Source organism: Rhinoderma darwinii, chromosome 8, assembly GCF_050947455.1.
Source record: "Rhinoderma darwinii isolate aRhiDar2 chromosome 8, aRhiDar2.hap1, whole genome shotgun sequence".
NCBI lineage: Eukaryota > Metazoa > Chordata > Amphibia > Anura > Rhinodermatidae > Rhinoderma > Rhinoderma darwinii.
The window spans coordinates 72,172,746-72,191,277 of NC_134694.1; the positions used below are offsets into that span (position 1 = coordinate 72,172,746).

The 18,532-nt window shown below is 42.1% G+C and overlaps 1 protein-coding gene across 1 annotated transcript; it reads right to left on the minus strand.

Moving 5' to 3' along the window:
- Window positions 1-876: 876 nt before the first annotated feature.
- Window positions 877-17,598, minus strand: LOC142658719 (homeobox protein CHOX-CAD-like). Its single transcript, XM_075834327.1, has 3 exons — window positions 17,160-17,598; window positions 3,447-3,592; window positions 877-1,110 (listed from the first exon to the last, which is right to left on the minus strand). The coding sequence occupies exons 1-3, from the start codon at window positions 17,596-17,598 to the stop codon at window positions 877-879; spliced, it is 819 nt and encodes a 272-aa protein (XP_075690442.1).
- Window positions 17,599-18,532: the final 934 nt, after the last annotated feature.

Here is an 18,532-nt window from a genome sequence, read left to right on the forward strand (position 1 = left end):
TTTTCTCACGGAAACAATAGTGTATTCGTCTACGCTATTGTTTCAGTGACAAAAAAAAAAAAACGGAAAGCGGAACGGAGGCAAACTTACACAAACTGAAAGAAAAAAAATGCCATTGAAATCAATTGTAATGCAAACGGAAGCAATAGTTTCCGTTCATCTGTTCCTCTGACGGAAAGGTTGAACGGAACAGATGAACGGAGGCCAGGGCTGATGTGAACAGGCCCTAACTTTCCTTTCTAGATTTACCTCTGTAGGTGCAATTTTACAGACTTGCACATCAAATTAGTCTTTAATAATTATGAAGATTTGAGTAAAGTAACAAACAGTTGAGTCATAATAACAACTATTGTTTGTTCGTGTGTACAGTGATCCATTCCAATCACCGGAATAACTAAAATAACATATACTGGGTCATTTAGACCCATAGAATACAACACAACGTCAAAGCAGATAATTTCATAGTCATTTTTTTGGTTTTGGGTTGGCAGACTGTTTTATATTCTCCATTAAAACATGTTTGCTAATTTAGTAGTCATTGTTTGTACCATTGTATGTACGTCTGCTGCTCATTTGATGACCGTTCCTGTTAAGGCCATTTACAAATCAATCCAGAGTCAAGCAAAGTCATTGGACATCGCAGTGTGGGGGTTGCGGGGTACGAAGGGAAACACGTCTTTTCGTCTTACAGTTCTCCGTTTGCATGACAAGTGATAATCTGCTCCTCTGCTCATGTTGTTTGGTCACTTTACCACCAAAGTCACCAGTTAAGAATACCAGGTAAGCAGCTTTCATGATACATCAGGACAGCACTCAATAACCACTAATGTCTTAATCAATCCTAGTTGGTTATGAGGCCGCATAAGTTCAACCTTTTTATACAGTGACTTGCTGTATTATGCTGTTAGGCTGTAGGCCATTGTTCAAGTGTGCAATTTGTGGTGGTTGGTACAAAGAGCTGGGCATTTCTGCATGTGCTAGAGAGTCACAAAGTGGGTTGGGACTGGCTGAACTTGAATCACTTTGCAAAGAGCCTGTTCCATCAAACTGATTCATCTTCTTAAAGAGTTTCCTCTCCTTGGCTCTGCGGTTCTGGAACCAGATTTTTATCTGTAAGAGTCACAAGAAACAAAAAATATCAGACCATTATGTGTGGGATATGTTCAAAAAATAGGTGGAAAAAAGGCTGGCACTGTTAAAATTCAGACATGGCACCACACCTGCAGGGAGTTTCCTTTTCATTTGGCAATATATTTATACATGGACTCAGTTGATATAATTGCCCACGGGGTGCTCATCGACCAGAAAAGCACAAAATCTTAGATCTTCAAAAATAAGAATTATCAAAGCACTCACTGCGTTAGCAAAAACGTCTTTTATTCAACAATCATGGTCTGTTAGATGTGGAACAAGCCTACGACCGTTTTGCGTGGGCTCACATATGTGGGAAAGGTATTGTTGGTGTCTAAAGATCCTTTTACGCCAGCCAATATTGGCCGTAAAAACTAGCGCTGATCAACGACACAGCTCGTTGATTGGCTCTCGTTTGCTCCTTTCACAAGGGGCTATGTATGGGGACGAGGGATCGTTACTACGATCGCTTGTCCCTATGCATTTGCACCATGTCGGCAGCACATCTCTCTTTTACACAGGGAGGTGCTGCAGACAATGATAATATTTATTGCTGCGTAAATTAGCAGATCAGCCGATGAATGAGCGTTTAATCGTTCATAGGCTGATTGTTGCCCAGTTTACACAGGACAATGATCAGGAATTAGTGTTTTTCTATGAACTATCATTTGCCTGATAGTTGGCCTATGTAAAAGTGCTTTTAAAACATCTCCTGCTTGTTTACATGTAAGTTAAAGCAATAAAAGCACTAAATGTGTTATTGTAACATGTGAATGGTTGTCCTCTGACATGTAAATGGTCATTCCCTATGTATTGGTGCTATAGTCGAATATGCATATGTTCCTTATATGTATGATAGTTGTAATGGTCTAAATGCCCATTTAACGCTCATAATGATTTCAGGCTCAATGCACATGATGTGTATTACGTGCGGATTTGCCGCTTGGATTTGCGTGTGACAAATCCGCAGCGTAATACAGTACCAGCATAGTCAGTGAGATTCCAGGAAATCTCATGTACACTCTGCAGTATTTTTCGGGTCGGAAATTTACCTGATGATTCTTATTTTAAAATCCGCAGCATGTCAATTGATCTTGCGTTTCCGCTTGCGAATTGTATCTGCCTAGTGCTGTGGAAAATCGTACCAAAATCTGCAGCATGAAAACACGCCGAAAAACGCATCAAAATGTAAAAACTGCATGATCAGGTGCGGTTTTTCCTTCGAATTTCCTGTGTATTGCTGCATTTTTGGTGCGTATTTTCTGCAGCAAAATATGCAACGTGTGCAAGTAGGCTTGTAGTGGAGAGTTGCAACAAAAAAGCATCTCTCGTGCTGCAGTACTCAGCATGTTCATGCTTTACATGGACAGACCATTGAAGTAAACGACTTACTTTTCCCTGTGGTGGCTACAGGTGGCTAGTGAACACTTGCTGCCAGGTCGCCCCCACAAATTACAGCTAATCACGGGTGTCCCAGCAGCGGGACACCATGCGATTAGCTTATCAATGAGAGGCTCTTTTAACAAAAAGAGATTTTTCCAAAGCGGAAACGGTCAGTGAAATCTCAACATCAATGCATGAGTAATTGAGTAAAGTAAAATGTATAATTCCCATAAGCATTGGTACCTTGGATTAGATTATTATTGCTACACAATACGCATGACTTTGATTTTACCCCTGCACTCCCTTGTAAATCACAGTTATACAGAGAGTGTAAATCTATATCGATCTATGTATATCAATTACTTTAAATACTAACCTTTAAAAGCTATTTTTTTAAAAATAAATCAATGTTTTATTTTGAACAACTTTTGAATTGGGTTTTATTACAAAAAAGTTGACTTTTTGAGATACAGCTTCTATGTATCCTGGATACATAGAAGCTATATCTTGCAGTCAAAGCTGAATCCATCAGGTCAGTGGGACCGACGGTTTTGGTGAATGCTAGTCCAGCGTGTCTCTGACACACAGGATCCAGCTATTATCGATCACTTAGTCATGAAAGATGGGATTGATAACAGCTGAATCCTGAGACATGCAGGACCCGCTCTCACCAAAGTCATCAGTCCCGCTTACCTGACGGATTCGACTTTGACCGCAATATTCAGTTTCTATGTATCCAGGCTACATAGAAGCTGTATCTCAAAAAGACAAGATTTTTTTAAATAAAACCCAATTCAAAACTTGTTCAAAATAAAATAAAACAAAACATCGATTTATTTAAAAAAAAATTCTTTCACAGGTTTACGTAGCCCTTCAGATGAAGTGAGGATATTATAAAGGCCACCACAAGTGAACACTTCAGAAGAACTTACCTGTCTCTCGGAAAGGCATAAACTGGCAGCCAGTTCAGTTTTCCGTCTGATTGTGATATATCTACTGTAATGAAACTCTTTCTCTAGCTCCAGTCTCTGATGATCTGTGTAAACAACCCGATATTTTTCCTTTGTTCTTGTCTTACCTACATAAATAGGATGGGTTGCAAAATAGTCAATTTATAATTTAACAATAAATATTGATCTGAAAATAATATATAAACCAAGCTTTACCCAGAAAATGCGTGAATGTCTGTATACAGTATGCAAGGTATTTCAAGAATGAGAAGTAGCAAAACCAGATTATCAACTTGATACTGTCTCGAATAAATACATTTATATGCATGATGCCGTACTGCATTGGTTTTACTTTGAAATATAAGGCAGCGGTAAGTCCTGGATGGGACTTGCCTCCAGGTGAGTTGTACAGTACTAAGACAGGATGTGAACAACTCAAGAAAGAAAAAAGCAAAGGAACAAAAGCAAAACACAACTGTGAAGATAACAAACAAATACAACACAACCTAAGTGTGCTATTGCCTTTGATCCTTCCTAATTTTCTTTGAAGTTAGTTTGGAATCATACAGAGGAACAAAGATCCCCTAAATTGGTTCTCTAAATGCTATTGAGGTGCTAATTTTAAGCTGATAGCAGACAAAGAAGCTACAAGGTGATCTTATCGTTTCTGACAAGCAAGAGCCGTAAACCGGTGGTCAGACTCCCTTTCATGTTAGGGAAAGTACAGTAAGATTTAGGGCTCATACGGACGAGCGTGATTCTCGTCCGTGTGCTGTGCGTTGAAACAATAGAGCTATTCAGACATGCGTGAGTTTTCACGCAGCGAGTGTCCGTTGCGTGAAACTCACTGCATGTCCTATATTGGTGCGTTTTCACGCACCTAGTCGCCCATTGAAATCAATGGGTGCGTGAAAATCACAGACAGCACACAGACGCACTTCCGTGAGCTGCCCGTGTTTCACGCATCAATTACATTGAAAAAAAAGTGCTTGCAAATGCGTGAAAAACACATGCCTCACACAAAGCACAACGATGCAAAACGCAACGCACACGGACAAATTTACACACGGTGTGGGGGCATTTACATACAGTATAATGCCCCCACACAGTATAATGCACCCCATACAATATAATGCCCCCACAGCATATTGCCACCCATAGCTTCCGAATACAGTATAATGCCCCCATAGCTGCCCACACACAGTATAATGCCCCATATCTGCCCCACAAAGATATTTAGCTCAGATTTCTTGTTACTAACGGAATTAGTAAAAAAATCTGTGCCCCTTTAGCCCCCTTCTGAAAAGATTAATTGAATTCATGTTATGTATGAACATTATATATATGGGCAAAATACAAACATTGGGATATTAAAAGTGGGGTTGGCATTGACTGGCAGGTATTAATTTTTTATTTTTTTTTGCTGTACAGCTCCTATTCATTCTTATAGGACCCAGGGGTGTAGCTAAAGGCTCATGGGTCCTGGTGCAAGAATTCAGCTTGGGCCGCCATACCGCTCTCCAACACCACCAGACCCCTGCGCACGCCTATGCCCAGCCGCCTTGCCCGACAGACCTTATGAATGCCTCCACAGTATAATGCCCCATAACTGCCCCACACAGTATAATGCCCCCATAGCTGCCCCCACAGAGTATAATGCTCCCATAGCTGCCCCCACAATATAATGCCCACCATAGCTTACCCCACAGTATATTGCCACCCATAGCTTCCGAATACAGTATAATGCCCCCCATAGCTGCCAACACACAGTATGCCCCCATAGCGGCCCCCACAGTATAATGCCCCCCATAGCTGCCCCCACAGTATAATGCCCCCATAGCTGCCACCACAGTATATTGCCACCCATAGCTGCCCCATACAGTATAATGCCCCCACACAGTATAACGCACCCCATACAATATAATGCCCCCACAGCATATTGCCACCCATAGCTTCCGAATAAAGTATAATGCCCCCATAGCTGCCCACACACAGTATAATGCCCCATATCTGCCCCACAGTATAATGCCCCCATAGCTGCCCCACAGTATAATGCCCCCATAGCTGCCCCCACAGTATATTGCCACCCATAGCTTCCGAATACAGTATAATGCCCCCCATAGCTGCCCACACACAGTATGCCCCCATAGCTGCCCCCACAGTATAATGCCCCCCATAGCTGCCCCCACAGTATAATGCACCCATAGCTGCTACCACAGTATACTGCCACCCATAGCTGCCCCATACAGTATAATGCCCCCCATACAGTATTATGCACCCCATACAGTATAATGCCCCCATAGCTGCCACATACAGTATAATGCCCCCCATAGCTGCCCACACACAGTATAATACCCCATATCTGCCCCCACAGTATAATGCCCCCATAGCTGCCCCCACACAGTATAATGCCCCCACAGTATAATGCCCCCACAGTATAATGCCCCCATAGCTGCCCCCACAGTATATTGCCACCCACAGCTTCCGAATACAGTATAATGCCCCCCATAGCTGCCCACACACAGTATAATGCCCCTATAGCTGCCCCCACAGTATAATGCCCCCATAGCTGCCCCCACAGTATATTGCCACCCATAGCTGCTCCATACAGTATAATGCCCCCCATACAGTATAATGCACCCCATACAATATAATGCCCCCACAGTATATTGCCACCCATAGCTTCCAAATACAGTATAATGCCCCCATAGCTGCCCACACACAGTATAATGCCCCATATCTGCCCCACAGTATAATGCCCCCATAGCTGCCCACACACAGTATAATGCCCCATATCTGCCCCACAGTATAATGCCCCCCATAGCTGGACCCACAGTATAATGCCCCCATAGCTGCCCCCACAGTATATTGCCACCCATAGCTTCCGAATACAGTATAAAGCCCCCCATAGCTGCCCACACACAGTATGCCCCCATAGCTGCCCCCACAGTATAATGCCCCCCATAGCTGCCCCCACAGTATAATGCCCCCATAGCTGCCACCACAGTATATTGCCACCCATAGCTGCCCCATACAGTATAATACCCCCATACAGTATTATGCACCCCATACAGTATAATGCCCCCATAGCTGCCACATACAGTATAATGCCCCCCATAGCTGCCCACACACAGTATAATGCCCCATATCTGTCCCCACAGTATAATGCCCCCATAGCTGCCCCCACACAGTATAATGCCCCCACAGTATAATGCCCCCATAGCTGCCCCCACAGTATATTGCCACCCATAGCTTCCGAATACAGTATAATGCCCCCCATAGCTGCCCACACACAGTATAATGCCCCCATAGCTGCCCCCACAGTATAATGCCCCTATAGCTGCCCCCACAGTATAATGCCCCCATAGCTGCCCCCACAGTATATTGCCACCTATAGCTGCCCCATACAGTATAATGCCCCCATACAGTATAATGCACCCCATACAATATAATGCCCCCACAGTATAGTGCCACCCATAGCTTCCAAATACAGTATAATGCCCCCATAGTTGCCCACACACAGTATAATGCCCCATATCTGCCCCACAGTATAATGCCCCCCATAGCTGCCCCCACAGTATAATGCCCCCATAGCTGCCCCCACAGTATATTGCCACCCATAGCTTCCGAATACAGTATAATGCCCCCCATAGCTGCCCACACACAGTATGCCCCCATAGCTGCCCCCACAGTATAATGCCCCCCATAGCTGCCCCCACAGTATAATGCCCCCATAGCTGCCACCCCAGTATATTTCCACCCATAGCTGCCCCATACAGTATAATGCCCCCATACAGTATAATGCACCCCATACAATATAATGCCCCCACAGTATATTTCCACCCATAGCTTCCGAATACAGTATAATGCCCCCATAGCTGCCCACACACAGTATAATGCCCCCATAGCTGCCCCGACTGTATAATGCCCCCCATAGCTGCCTCCACTGTATCATGCCCCATAGCTGCCCCCACAGTATATTGCCACCCATAGCTGCCCCATACAGTATATTGCCCCCCATAGCTGCCCCATTCAGTATAATGCCCCCCATAGCTGCCCCATACAGTATAATGCCCCCATACAGTATAATGCCCTCCATAGCTGCCACATAATGTATAATGCCCCACACAGTATAAAGCCCCCCATAGCTGCCCCATACAGTATAATGCCCCCTATACAGTATAATGCTCTCCATAGCTGCCACATACAGTATAACGCCCCCATACAGTAAAATGCCCTCCATTACTGCCACATACAGTACAATGTCCCACACAGTATAAAGCCCACCATAGCTGCCCCATAGAGTATAATGCCCCTATACAGTAGAATGCCCCCTATAGTGGTCGCATACAGTATAATGCCCCCATACAGTATAATGCCCCTCTTAGCTGTCCTATGCAGTATAATGCCCCCATATAGTATAATGCTCTACCATATGAGCCCCCCTCCCATACCAAGTATAATGCCCCCATATGTACGTACCTAATAGAAAAATAATAACAAAATGACTTACCTATCCCCGTTCCCACGACAGGTGGAGGAGATCCTTCTCCTCATCTGCACTGTGCTGTGAGTAACTCGGCACAGACAGGCGCGATGACGTCACTACATCGCGCCTGCCTGCGCCGAGCTGCTCGCGGCACAGTGAATGTTGCAGCAAGGCTCCAGCATTGAACTGAACTGTATCTGCGTCCTGAGGATGCAAATACAGTTGGAAGCGCGGCGGTCAGTGCTGTGTGGCAACATGGGCCCTGCGGGCCTCCCAGGTTTATGGGCCCGGTTGGAACTGCAACCATTGCGACCCCTATAGCTACGCCACTGAATAGGACCATTGCAGCAAGGCCTTCATAGGTAAACCTTAAGGCCCTTTTATACATGCCAAAGATCAGGTGAACAAGTACTGGCACGAATGCTCGTTCCCGATTATTGGCCTGTGTCTACAGGGCAGCGATCAGCCGACAAATAAGCAAATGCTCGTTTCTTGGCTGATCACATCTTTTTTGTGACTATAAAAATAGTCGCTTGTCGGCAGCACATCTCCCAGTGTAAACAGTCGATGTTCTGGTGAATAGATGCAAATGTATGGGGACAAACTATCATATTAATGTTCGTTCACATACTAAATATTATAATAATAATATTTATTTATATAGCGCCAACATATTACGCAGCACTTTACAATTTAGGCGGGATTCACATGACCGGGTCGTTCCCGAGCCCGAGTGTCGGCCGGTAAAATCGGCCATTTTGCCCGGCCGGTTTGCATTAAGTTTTGCATCTGTGCCGGGCCGGGCAGATCCGGACAGTGACATCAGCGGCAACTCCTGAAGGGGAATCCCCATGTGTTCGGGGATTCCGCTTCAGGAGTTTCCCCTGATGTCACTGCCCAGATATGGACAGAGACATCAAGCGCTCTGTCCAGGAGCGGAATCCCCGAAAACACGGGGATTCCGCTCCTTCAAGGAGCTAAAGTGCGGCTAGCACATAGCAGGGAGATACCTCCCCGCTCTGCTATAGTGGCGTCGCTACAGTAGTAGCAGCCGCAGCAGCAGCAGCTGCTAGCGGCGCCATCGAAGGTGTCGCCGGGCCAGGGTGCTTTTAAAACAAGCAGGGGAAGGGAGCCAGCGCAGCGCTCCCTTCCACCTGCTGTACACCCCGGCCCCGCCACACAGTGTACAGCGATGCCATTCTTCAGAATGGCATCAACTCCTCCTCCTCACATGCACTCTGCGCTGTGAGGAGGAGGAGATAGAGCGCAAGCTCCGGAAAACCCGGCCATCACTCGGGACACATCCCGGTGATGGCCGTGTATTACCCGGCCCCATAGACTTCTATGGGAGCCGGGCGGCCGGGTACCCGGGCGAAGATAGAGCATGTCCTATTTTTTGACGGCCGGTTTTTCCGGCCGTCAAAAAATCGGCCCTGTGAATAGCCCCATTAGGGGTCTATTATTCCTAATGCAGCCGGGTGCCGGCCGATTTATGAACGGCCGGCACCCGGCCGGGAAAACCTGCCGTGTGAATGAGGCCTTAGAGGGGACATGAAACAAACAATATCAGACATTACATAGTGACAAAGTTAATTTACAATTCAGACCTGAGGAGTGAGGACCCTGCTCGCAAGAGTTTACAATCTATGAGGAAATAAGGGAGACACAAAGTGTAGCAGTGTTTGTTCTGTACAATGGTCCGGCCATTTTTGTACACATGGGGTGGTACACATAAAGCTGCATGAGCCGGTCACCAGCCAGTATCTGTGTATGACGGACATGAAGAGAAGGAGTGTGAGGGAATCTTAGTCTGATGACTAATCTAAAAGGAGGGCCATGGAAAGGAGTCAGATTAGGGAATGTTATAGGCCTGTCTAAATAGATGTGTTTTCAGGGCACGTTTAAAACTGTGGATATTGGGAATTAATATAACTGCCTCTTTTAAATCACCAAATCCAGCAAATGATTAACGTGCTATATTTTTGATCAGCGCTTCTTTACCGAACGGAGAATCTACCTGTGTAAAAAGGCCCTTAGGGAAAGGGCGCAAGGTTCTGTAAAGAATATATGTAGTCATTGCAACACTGTCCATGAAAAGGCCAGATGCAATATTAGGTATCACCTATAATCCTGTAATCCCCTATACAGATTATATTTTTGTAGAAATGAAAACTATAGTTTAACCCCTTCCCGCCGCAATAATTTTTTGTTTTTTCTTTCCTGCCTTCTAAGAGCCATACCTATTTATATTTTTCCGACGACATAGGCGTATGATGGCTTGTTTTTTGCAGGACGAGTTGTAGTTTTTAATGTACCATATAATGTACTTAACCCCTTAAGGACATGGCCAATTTTGGCCTTGAGGACAGAGCAATTTTTTTCACATTTCCCTCTTTGCATCCCGACGCTCATAACGCTTTTATTTTTTGTACGACGTAGTTGTATGAGACTTTGTTTTTTGCGGGACGAGTTGTACTTTATGTACGTACCATTTTTTGGTACAAATACATTATCGTTTAATTTCTATAAATTTTTAATTAGATTAAAATGCAGAAAAAAAGCAGTTGCGCAGCAGTTTTAAATTTTTTTTTTTACACTATACACCGATCATCATAAATAATGTTATATATTCGTTGTACAGGTTGTTACGGTCGTGGCGATACCAAATATGTCTATATTATTTCATGTTTTGGGACTTATATTTAAAAAAGTTGATTTATTATAAAAAATGTGTGTTTCTGTGTATTTTATTTACTTTTTATTTATTTATTTACCATTATTTTTTTTTTACATTCATTTAACTTTTTTTTTTAATCCCATAAAGGGATTTATCATTTTTATTTTTATTTTGTAACTGTAATGTACTGGCATAGATCTAAATGCCAGTACATTAGCCTGTTACTGATTGTACACAGGCAGTTGTTAGGGCATACCTCAGTATGTCCTAACAACAGGAAATATGTTCAGACAGCCCTGTGGTCCTTCACTGGATCCTGGGCTGTCTGGCCATATGAGTTGTGGGCTTTGATCGCTTCACAGTTATTTTCTGTGACACGATCAATGTGCAGTCCCCTCTCTTTGAACGCCGCGATCAGCTTTCATTGCGGCGTTCAAAGGGTTAACAGCGGAGAGAAGATGTTTCTCTCCTCTCCGCTGTCAGAGTGGGGCCGTGGCTGTGTATTACAGCCGTTGCCCCGCTCTCGATCGCGCGCACAGACGCGCGCAGGGACGGCTGTCACACAGGACGAGTATGCTCGTCCTAATGCGCGAAGAGCTCGCCGCTCAGGACGAGCATACTCGTCCTGTGTCGGCAACCAGTTAAAGAGGTAAAAAAAAATAGTGGGGTGAAATGGAAAAACAAACATCTTCCAGTTTCCAAATGCAAAATTTACAGAGTTTTTTTTTTCTCTTTTACGTTTTACTACTTCTACAAAACAAAAACAGTTTGTTAAAAAAAAGAATTTTGAGACCCATAACATTTTATTTTTCTGTCAATGGCGCGGCGTGAGGGTTTGTTTTTGTGGGAAGAGCTGTAGTTTTTAGTGGAAAAATTGACGAGTACTTACGACTTTTTGATCACTTTTTATTACAATTTTTTGGGAGGTGAGGTAACCAAAAACAGCAATTCTGGTATTTTATTTTTTTACAGCGTTCACCGTGCAAAATAATCAACGTTATATTTTAATACTTTAGTTACGAATGCGGCAATACCAATAATAATTTTTGTTATTGTTTACATTATTTTATGCAAAAAAGTTTTTTTTTGAACATTTAATGTTTTGATTGTATATTATTGAAAACTTTATTACACTTATTTGTAAAAAAATGTTTAGTCCCTTGATCGCTTGTATAATACACTGCCAATCTTATGTATTGCAGTGTTTTGTGCTTTTATCAGTCTCATATTATGCTCTGCCAGAGATAACTAACAAAGCAGAACTGGGGTCCTTCATTAGGGAACCCCCTCTATCTAATGACTTAGATGCCACAGTTACCGAAAGCGGCATCTTAGTCATTAAATGGCCAGGATCAAAGTTATCTCTAAGGCTAAGGCAACACGGAGCACCCCTTATGCGGTAGCGTCGCGGCCATCAACCGCACCGGCACCATGTTCGGCACGGCTGTCAAATCACCTGTTAATGGCCGTGCGTTAAAGCAGATAAAACGTCCCTTTATCTGCAAAATTGTGCGGTCATTAATTAATACACCCTTTATGGCCGCACGATTTTGCAGGTAAAGGGCTATTTTACTTGCAATAACGCGCGACCATTAAAAGGGTATTTGATAGCCGCACCAGACATGGTGTCGGCGCGGTTGTTGGTCGCATCGCGACTGTGTCAGGGCCGCACCATGTGGCCTTACCATAAATCCTTTCTGTTAGAGCAGGGTGTCGACTGTAATATACAGCCAACGCCCGCTGCATATGGAGTGGGTTCAGCTCCTGAGCCTGCTCCATACCACCCCTTGTGACTTCCACTGTACATAGACGGTGGATGTCAGTACGGGGTTAAATGAGTGGGCTCCAACCTGTGAATTACCAGCTGTTCAAAACTATAACTACCAGTATGCCCTGTCAGCTGCCGTTAGTAAAATCAGTGGTATCTAATCTATAGCTCACCTGCTGTTGTGAATTTACAACTTACAACATGTCCTAAGTGCCCTTTTAAAACGACCAATTATCGGGCAAACGAGCGTTCACAGAACGCTCGTTACCGATAATTGCCCTGTGTAATTAGCGCAACGATCAGCCCATGAACGAGCATCGGCTGATTGTATAATTTTAAATGGCCAAAATATTATCGTTGTCGGCGGCGCATCTCCCTGTAAGGAGACGTGCTGCCAACATGATAGAAATGTATGAGGACGAGCGATCGTAGTAATGAGCGCTTGTCCCCATACTAGCTCCTTGTGAAAGGAGCAGAAGAGTGCCGATCAACAAGCTGTCTCGTTGATCGGCGCTCTCTTGTACCCGATAAAATGGGCCGGTGTACAAGGACCTTAACAGATGCAGGCATGCTGGGAGTTAGAGTTTTGTAAGGGCTCATATATTTTTAACGGACCAATGAATAGAATGGCCGAGACTGATCCGCAAAAACGGACAGGAATAGGACCTGTTCTATAATTTAGCACACGGATCCGCAACAGAAGGGCAGTGATTCCGCAGCATCCATTGACACTTAGGACAGCGGCATCTAAGGTCTTAAACTAGCGAGATCCTTGAAGTGTCGGCTTTTAAACACAGCAAACAAGCTCGTTCTATGGAGTGGGCTCAGCCTGTGTGCTCAGCCTGTGTGCTCGCTCCATACTCCCCCACCGACCGGCGGATGTTGGGAAGGTGTTAAAAGGGTTGACTGGATTGGACAAGTCACGTGTGAATCAACTGTTATCTCCAGGAGAACCACTTTCTGATTGTTAATAACACAACATCCATTGTTTCCAATGGATAACGGTGGTCCTCAAAAGTGCAATGGCTCTCTGTTCTGACTAAAGTTTCGTTTACACGCGCATAATGAGCACGGATGGATGATAACGCAAGTGAAACGGCGCTCGTTAAAGGCCATTTTACACGTGCCGATGCTTTACTCTATAGGGACGAATGAGCACTAATATGGTCATCTGGTACCCATAAGTTTGCATCATCGTAAGCAGCACTTTCTTTTTTCCATGGGGAGATGTGCTGCCAACAACGATTATTTTTTTCAGCATAAAAGATTAAATGAACTGTTTGCGTGTTTGTCGCCTGATCGCACCCCTGTTTACAAAAGGCAATAATTGGGAATCGGACAATTATTGGCCCTTGTAAATGGGCCTTAAGGCTGGCCATACACATTAGATAGCGGTTGGCTAAACGCTAGTTCGACCGACAGCTATTCCTCCCAGTTCCCCCATACACATGCACGGTGTATGACCATGCATGCTTTCTGAATGCAGGAAGGGAAGTAAACCGCTGCTACCTCTGGTGGCGGGTTATCTCCCCTGAGAACAAAAAGCATTGGGTATGCTGAAATCCAACTGCCTTCTCTCTCCTGACATCTACCATTAGGAGAGCGTCAGGAGGCCACACATACACATTAGATGGTTGGCCCATCCTGCTGAAATCAGACTGACATTAAAAGGGTTGTCCAGACAGGGGGTGGTGCCCGGAGGCAGCTGATCGGTGCGGGGTACGGGTGTTGGAACCCCACCGATCATCCTGTGGATAGATTATCAGTATAAAAAAAACGCCCCGCCCCCTGCCTGGACAACCCTTTTAATCTGGGGACTCTCCTCTATGACCCCAACATGTTCTAATGTGACACATGGTTTGTCTATACTCGAGACTCTCTAACGTAAAAACATAGATCTATAAGTGTACAGGTTTTTCAATACAGTAGGAATAATAAAGTTGAATAGAACGTATTACATTTATTACTGAATTAGCATTTTTAGTGTGCAACTAAATATCTATGTTTGTTCTTATTTCAAATTTCCCTACAACTTTATTATTTGCAGGAAATACAGTGTGCTTGTCATTCTTTTATTTTTCTGAATGAATTGCTTCTTTCCTGTGAAATCTATTTTTTATAGAATGCCCATTTACCCCATGTTTATTTATTGCACCTCCACAAAAATTCCTTTTGTATCATGCACAAAAAGAAAAGTCCGTTGTGGCACTCTTTGTATAGTAGTGTCCATTGTAGAGTAAGCCAAAGTATTTATGTCCAGTTCTTCCCATGCTCAACCCCCAACTTTATGGCTTTGCCAGCTGTATTTATCCATAGGTAGCATCTGATGCCGATAACCTATTAAGTGCACTCAAACTAGCTTAAACCTAGAAACTTAGAGAACATTGAGAAAATGTACCAAAATAATATATATATATATATAAAAAATAGATAGATAAATAGTCAATAAATGCTTCAATATGATCCTCGGCCATAAAAGCCTTCCAAGGACAATAAAAGCCTGTGGTGTCTTTTATTTGCTGTGAAAATCAGCACCCTTTCCGGTAGTATAACCTCAGGAGAAAGGGGATATGGGAAGACAAAATTGCATATCAAAGCAAAAAGGGGAAGTAGTGTGAAAAAAGCCTTGCTACCTCAATATGACAGATAGTCCTTAAACCATGGACAATGTGACCACAAAACCACAGACCTCACAATTAGTTTACAAAACCCTGCCATTAGCATGAAAAGAAGAGGCAGCCTTTCTGTCTGCTCTCTGGTACAGCATTTGGGGAGTCTTCATATAGAATCAGTTCTATAATATGAATTGTATTTATTTACACATTACATATTCATTATATTTATCACATGTTATTACGCAACATCTAATATCATATGTCATAATATATTTTATTTCTTCTCCATGTGCTGTTCCTTTAGAATAAGGGCTGGAGTTCCCATTAAAATCCCATTTACACGTGCCAATTATAGCTATTATAAAGAATGGCCGTAACGATGATTCATTGCCTTCATAGCGAATAAAATTCCCTCTATCTGAATGACCAGTTTCAGTTAATGTTGGCTTGCGTGAATAGACTTTAGGTCAGTTAGTGGAAGTATTTTGGGCACCAATTGGCCGACTCACAGCAATTATTAGCAATAGATTAATAAATTATATTAAAGGGTGGATTTCTTGTGCATTTTTGATGGATTCCGCTCGAAAATCTGCAACAAAGTACAATACAATCGGGTTTTACAAAATCTATTTCACACACCACAGAAAAATTCGGAGAAAAATTCGTGGAAATGTACTTAAATCCGCAGCATGCCCGCTATGTTGCACCTTATTTTTTGTGCAAATTTTTGTCCTAGAATACCCTTTGCAATATATGAAAGAGAATGGACCTTACATTTACTTATGTACTTAGTGAATCACAGACATATTTGATATGGGCACATTCTAAACTTGGCTGCAGACATTAAGATGTAGATATCTGATATGTAGATTTTGCTGACAGATCCTGATTATTTTGGTTTTATCAGTCTATAGGGAGACATAAGATGAACATGAGTATGTTACTAAAAGATCGGTTCCAGCTAAAACATTTTGCCATAGGTTGTAACAGATTGAGGAGTTAGTTTACATTTTGTGGTGTATGCACCTTTAATGACCTATGTCCAATTAGTGAAAGTATCGGAACGCATGTTGGATAGTGGTTTGATTGATCAATGTTTATTCAACTATTTACTGCCAACAAATATCTAATGTTTAGGGTCACAACCTTAAGTGTCTTTATAAGACACTCATACCTGCAATAATATCACACGGTCTGCCTTCAGCGCTATACAAGTTTTCAGTAAGTTACATGACAAAATTTTTCTGAAACAACCAATACTGTAAAATTGGCTTGTAGTATGCATTCACACACATTATGTATATATATATATATATATATATATATATATATATATATATATATATATATATATATATATATATATAGATGTATATCTATCTATCTATCTATCTATCTATCTACATATATATATACACATGTGTATATATAGATATATGTATGTATATATATGTATATTTATATGTATATATATATATGTATATATATATGTATATATATATATATTTATATATATATATATATAAATATACATATATATATATATATATATATATATATATATATATATATATATAGTAAATAGACCCATCTAAACTAGCAGGTAGTTGCTAACTCATATTAGTCTGACAGTTTTTATATATTTATTATGCCTGCCGCACCCTGCAATAGACACAGTATTTTATTACCATTTCCCTGACTTGTGTTAATAGGTTTTTGCACAATATTTACTTGTGTGATGTCAGTAACCTGCTGCTAAGGTGTCATTTATTGAGCTTTAAACTGTATAATTACAATGTTTGATCTTTTGTGCGTATATTAGCTTATCATCTGAGAATCACGAATAACCTGAAAATTGGTGATTTTCCATAGTATTGACAATGTCAGGGAAATAAAGTCTACTTTAACCAGATTCTGAATACTAAATCTAAATGTCTATGTGCAGAATCAAAACTCTAAATGTTGGAAATATCTTTTATTATAATGTTTATAACATTTTTGTATTAGTTATAAAGTAAACTGAAATTTATGTCGGTCACAGAATTTGTTAATATTTAAGTATCAGTATTTAGTAATATTTTTAATAAAACAAAAAAAATGCCTTATGCACCTTCTTAAAAAATATATATCCAGATAAATTTCTTACCCGTAGATGTAGATTGCACTGTTTTCCTCATCCATTCATAAGAATTTTGGCTTTGACTACCGGGAGAAATTGTGACCGTATGATTTCCTTCTGCTGAATGTAAAATCCCAAGTCCGGAAGGATGTGGAGAACTGTAACCAGGAGAATTGTAAGGAAATTGATTTGGTGATAAGTCAGATGGCTGTATGGTACTGGTGTTGGATGGTGATGCAGAGTAGGTATTCCAGTCTTCCCGAGGTGATCCATATTGAGATCCCCAAACTCCACCAGATTGCGCTTGGTTATCCATTGCTGGCACATGGTGGTATGCCACATAATTAAAATATGGCTGACTGGTCCCATAATTTTGTCCTGTATGGTTACTATTGGCTGATCTTACAGAAAGTGGATACATGCTAACGTCTTTACACCCAGGATGATGACCACATGTGATATTCATAGCTGGACCAGTCCTAGCATTGTCATCATTAGCTGTAGTACTCCTAGAATGACCCCTGCCTCTCTCACTCCTTTGCTCTATCTATAAATGACCCCTGCAAGCCCTGGAGTCTCTTTCCTACACATGACTAACAATGGTGTGACCAGGTGCTGGCAGTAACAGTTTACTAAGGCCCTGTCTGATGTCAGAGATAACTGCCTGCCCCCCAAATAGATTTGCATTCAAATGAAAGGCTGGATATCCCAGTATCATCACCTTGTTGCTACTTTCAGTGCTTCCTTTTTGTCCGGAGCCTTAATATAAACTTTCCCACATGCCCTGACCCTTGTCCATTCACTTTACTCTTGTGCTTCACCTCATAATGGTTTGATCACTTTTGTATTGTTTTCCTATTGTCTGATTTTTCCATCCGGGGACACATTTTTATCTAGAAAATACTGGACTATATTTTACATGTCACTACCTCATATAACCAATATGACTAGTATAGAGAGTATATGGAACTGTCATGGCCATGGAAAATAATAGCGAAAAAAATGTGCATCCTAGTTCATTCTCCTGAGTACGACATTATGATTAGATCATGTCATAGTTACATAGAATAGAACTTGAACCTAAATTGTAAGATCTACCCTCCACCTGACTAGGAGTTCTGCTTTTATGTGGGGATATTGGAGTTTTTTTCACCCTATGGTGCCATGTTGTGGTGCACATGTGGCTGCAATATTTAGATATGTCACATTGTGGAAGACGTGCATAGGCATAACAGCAAGACTATTACAACTCTGCTCTATCCCCTATGCAGAAACAAAATGGGCGCCATTTTAAGGTTCTACTTAATAAATTTGACTAAAACTACATCTATTCGGAAACCACCCCGTCTCTTCTGGTCACTTTCCAAATTACACGAGTAATGAGAAAAGTTGCAAATTTT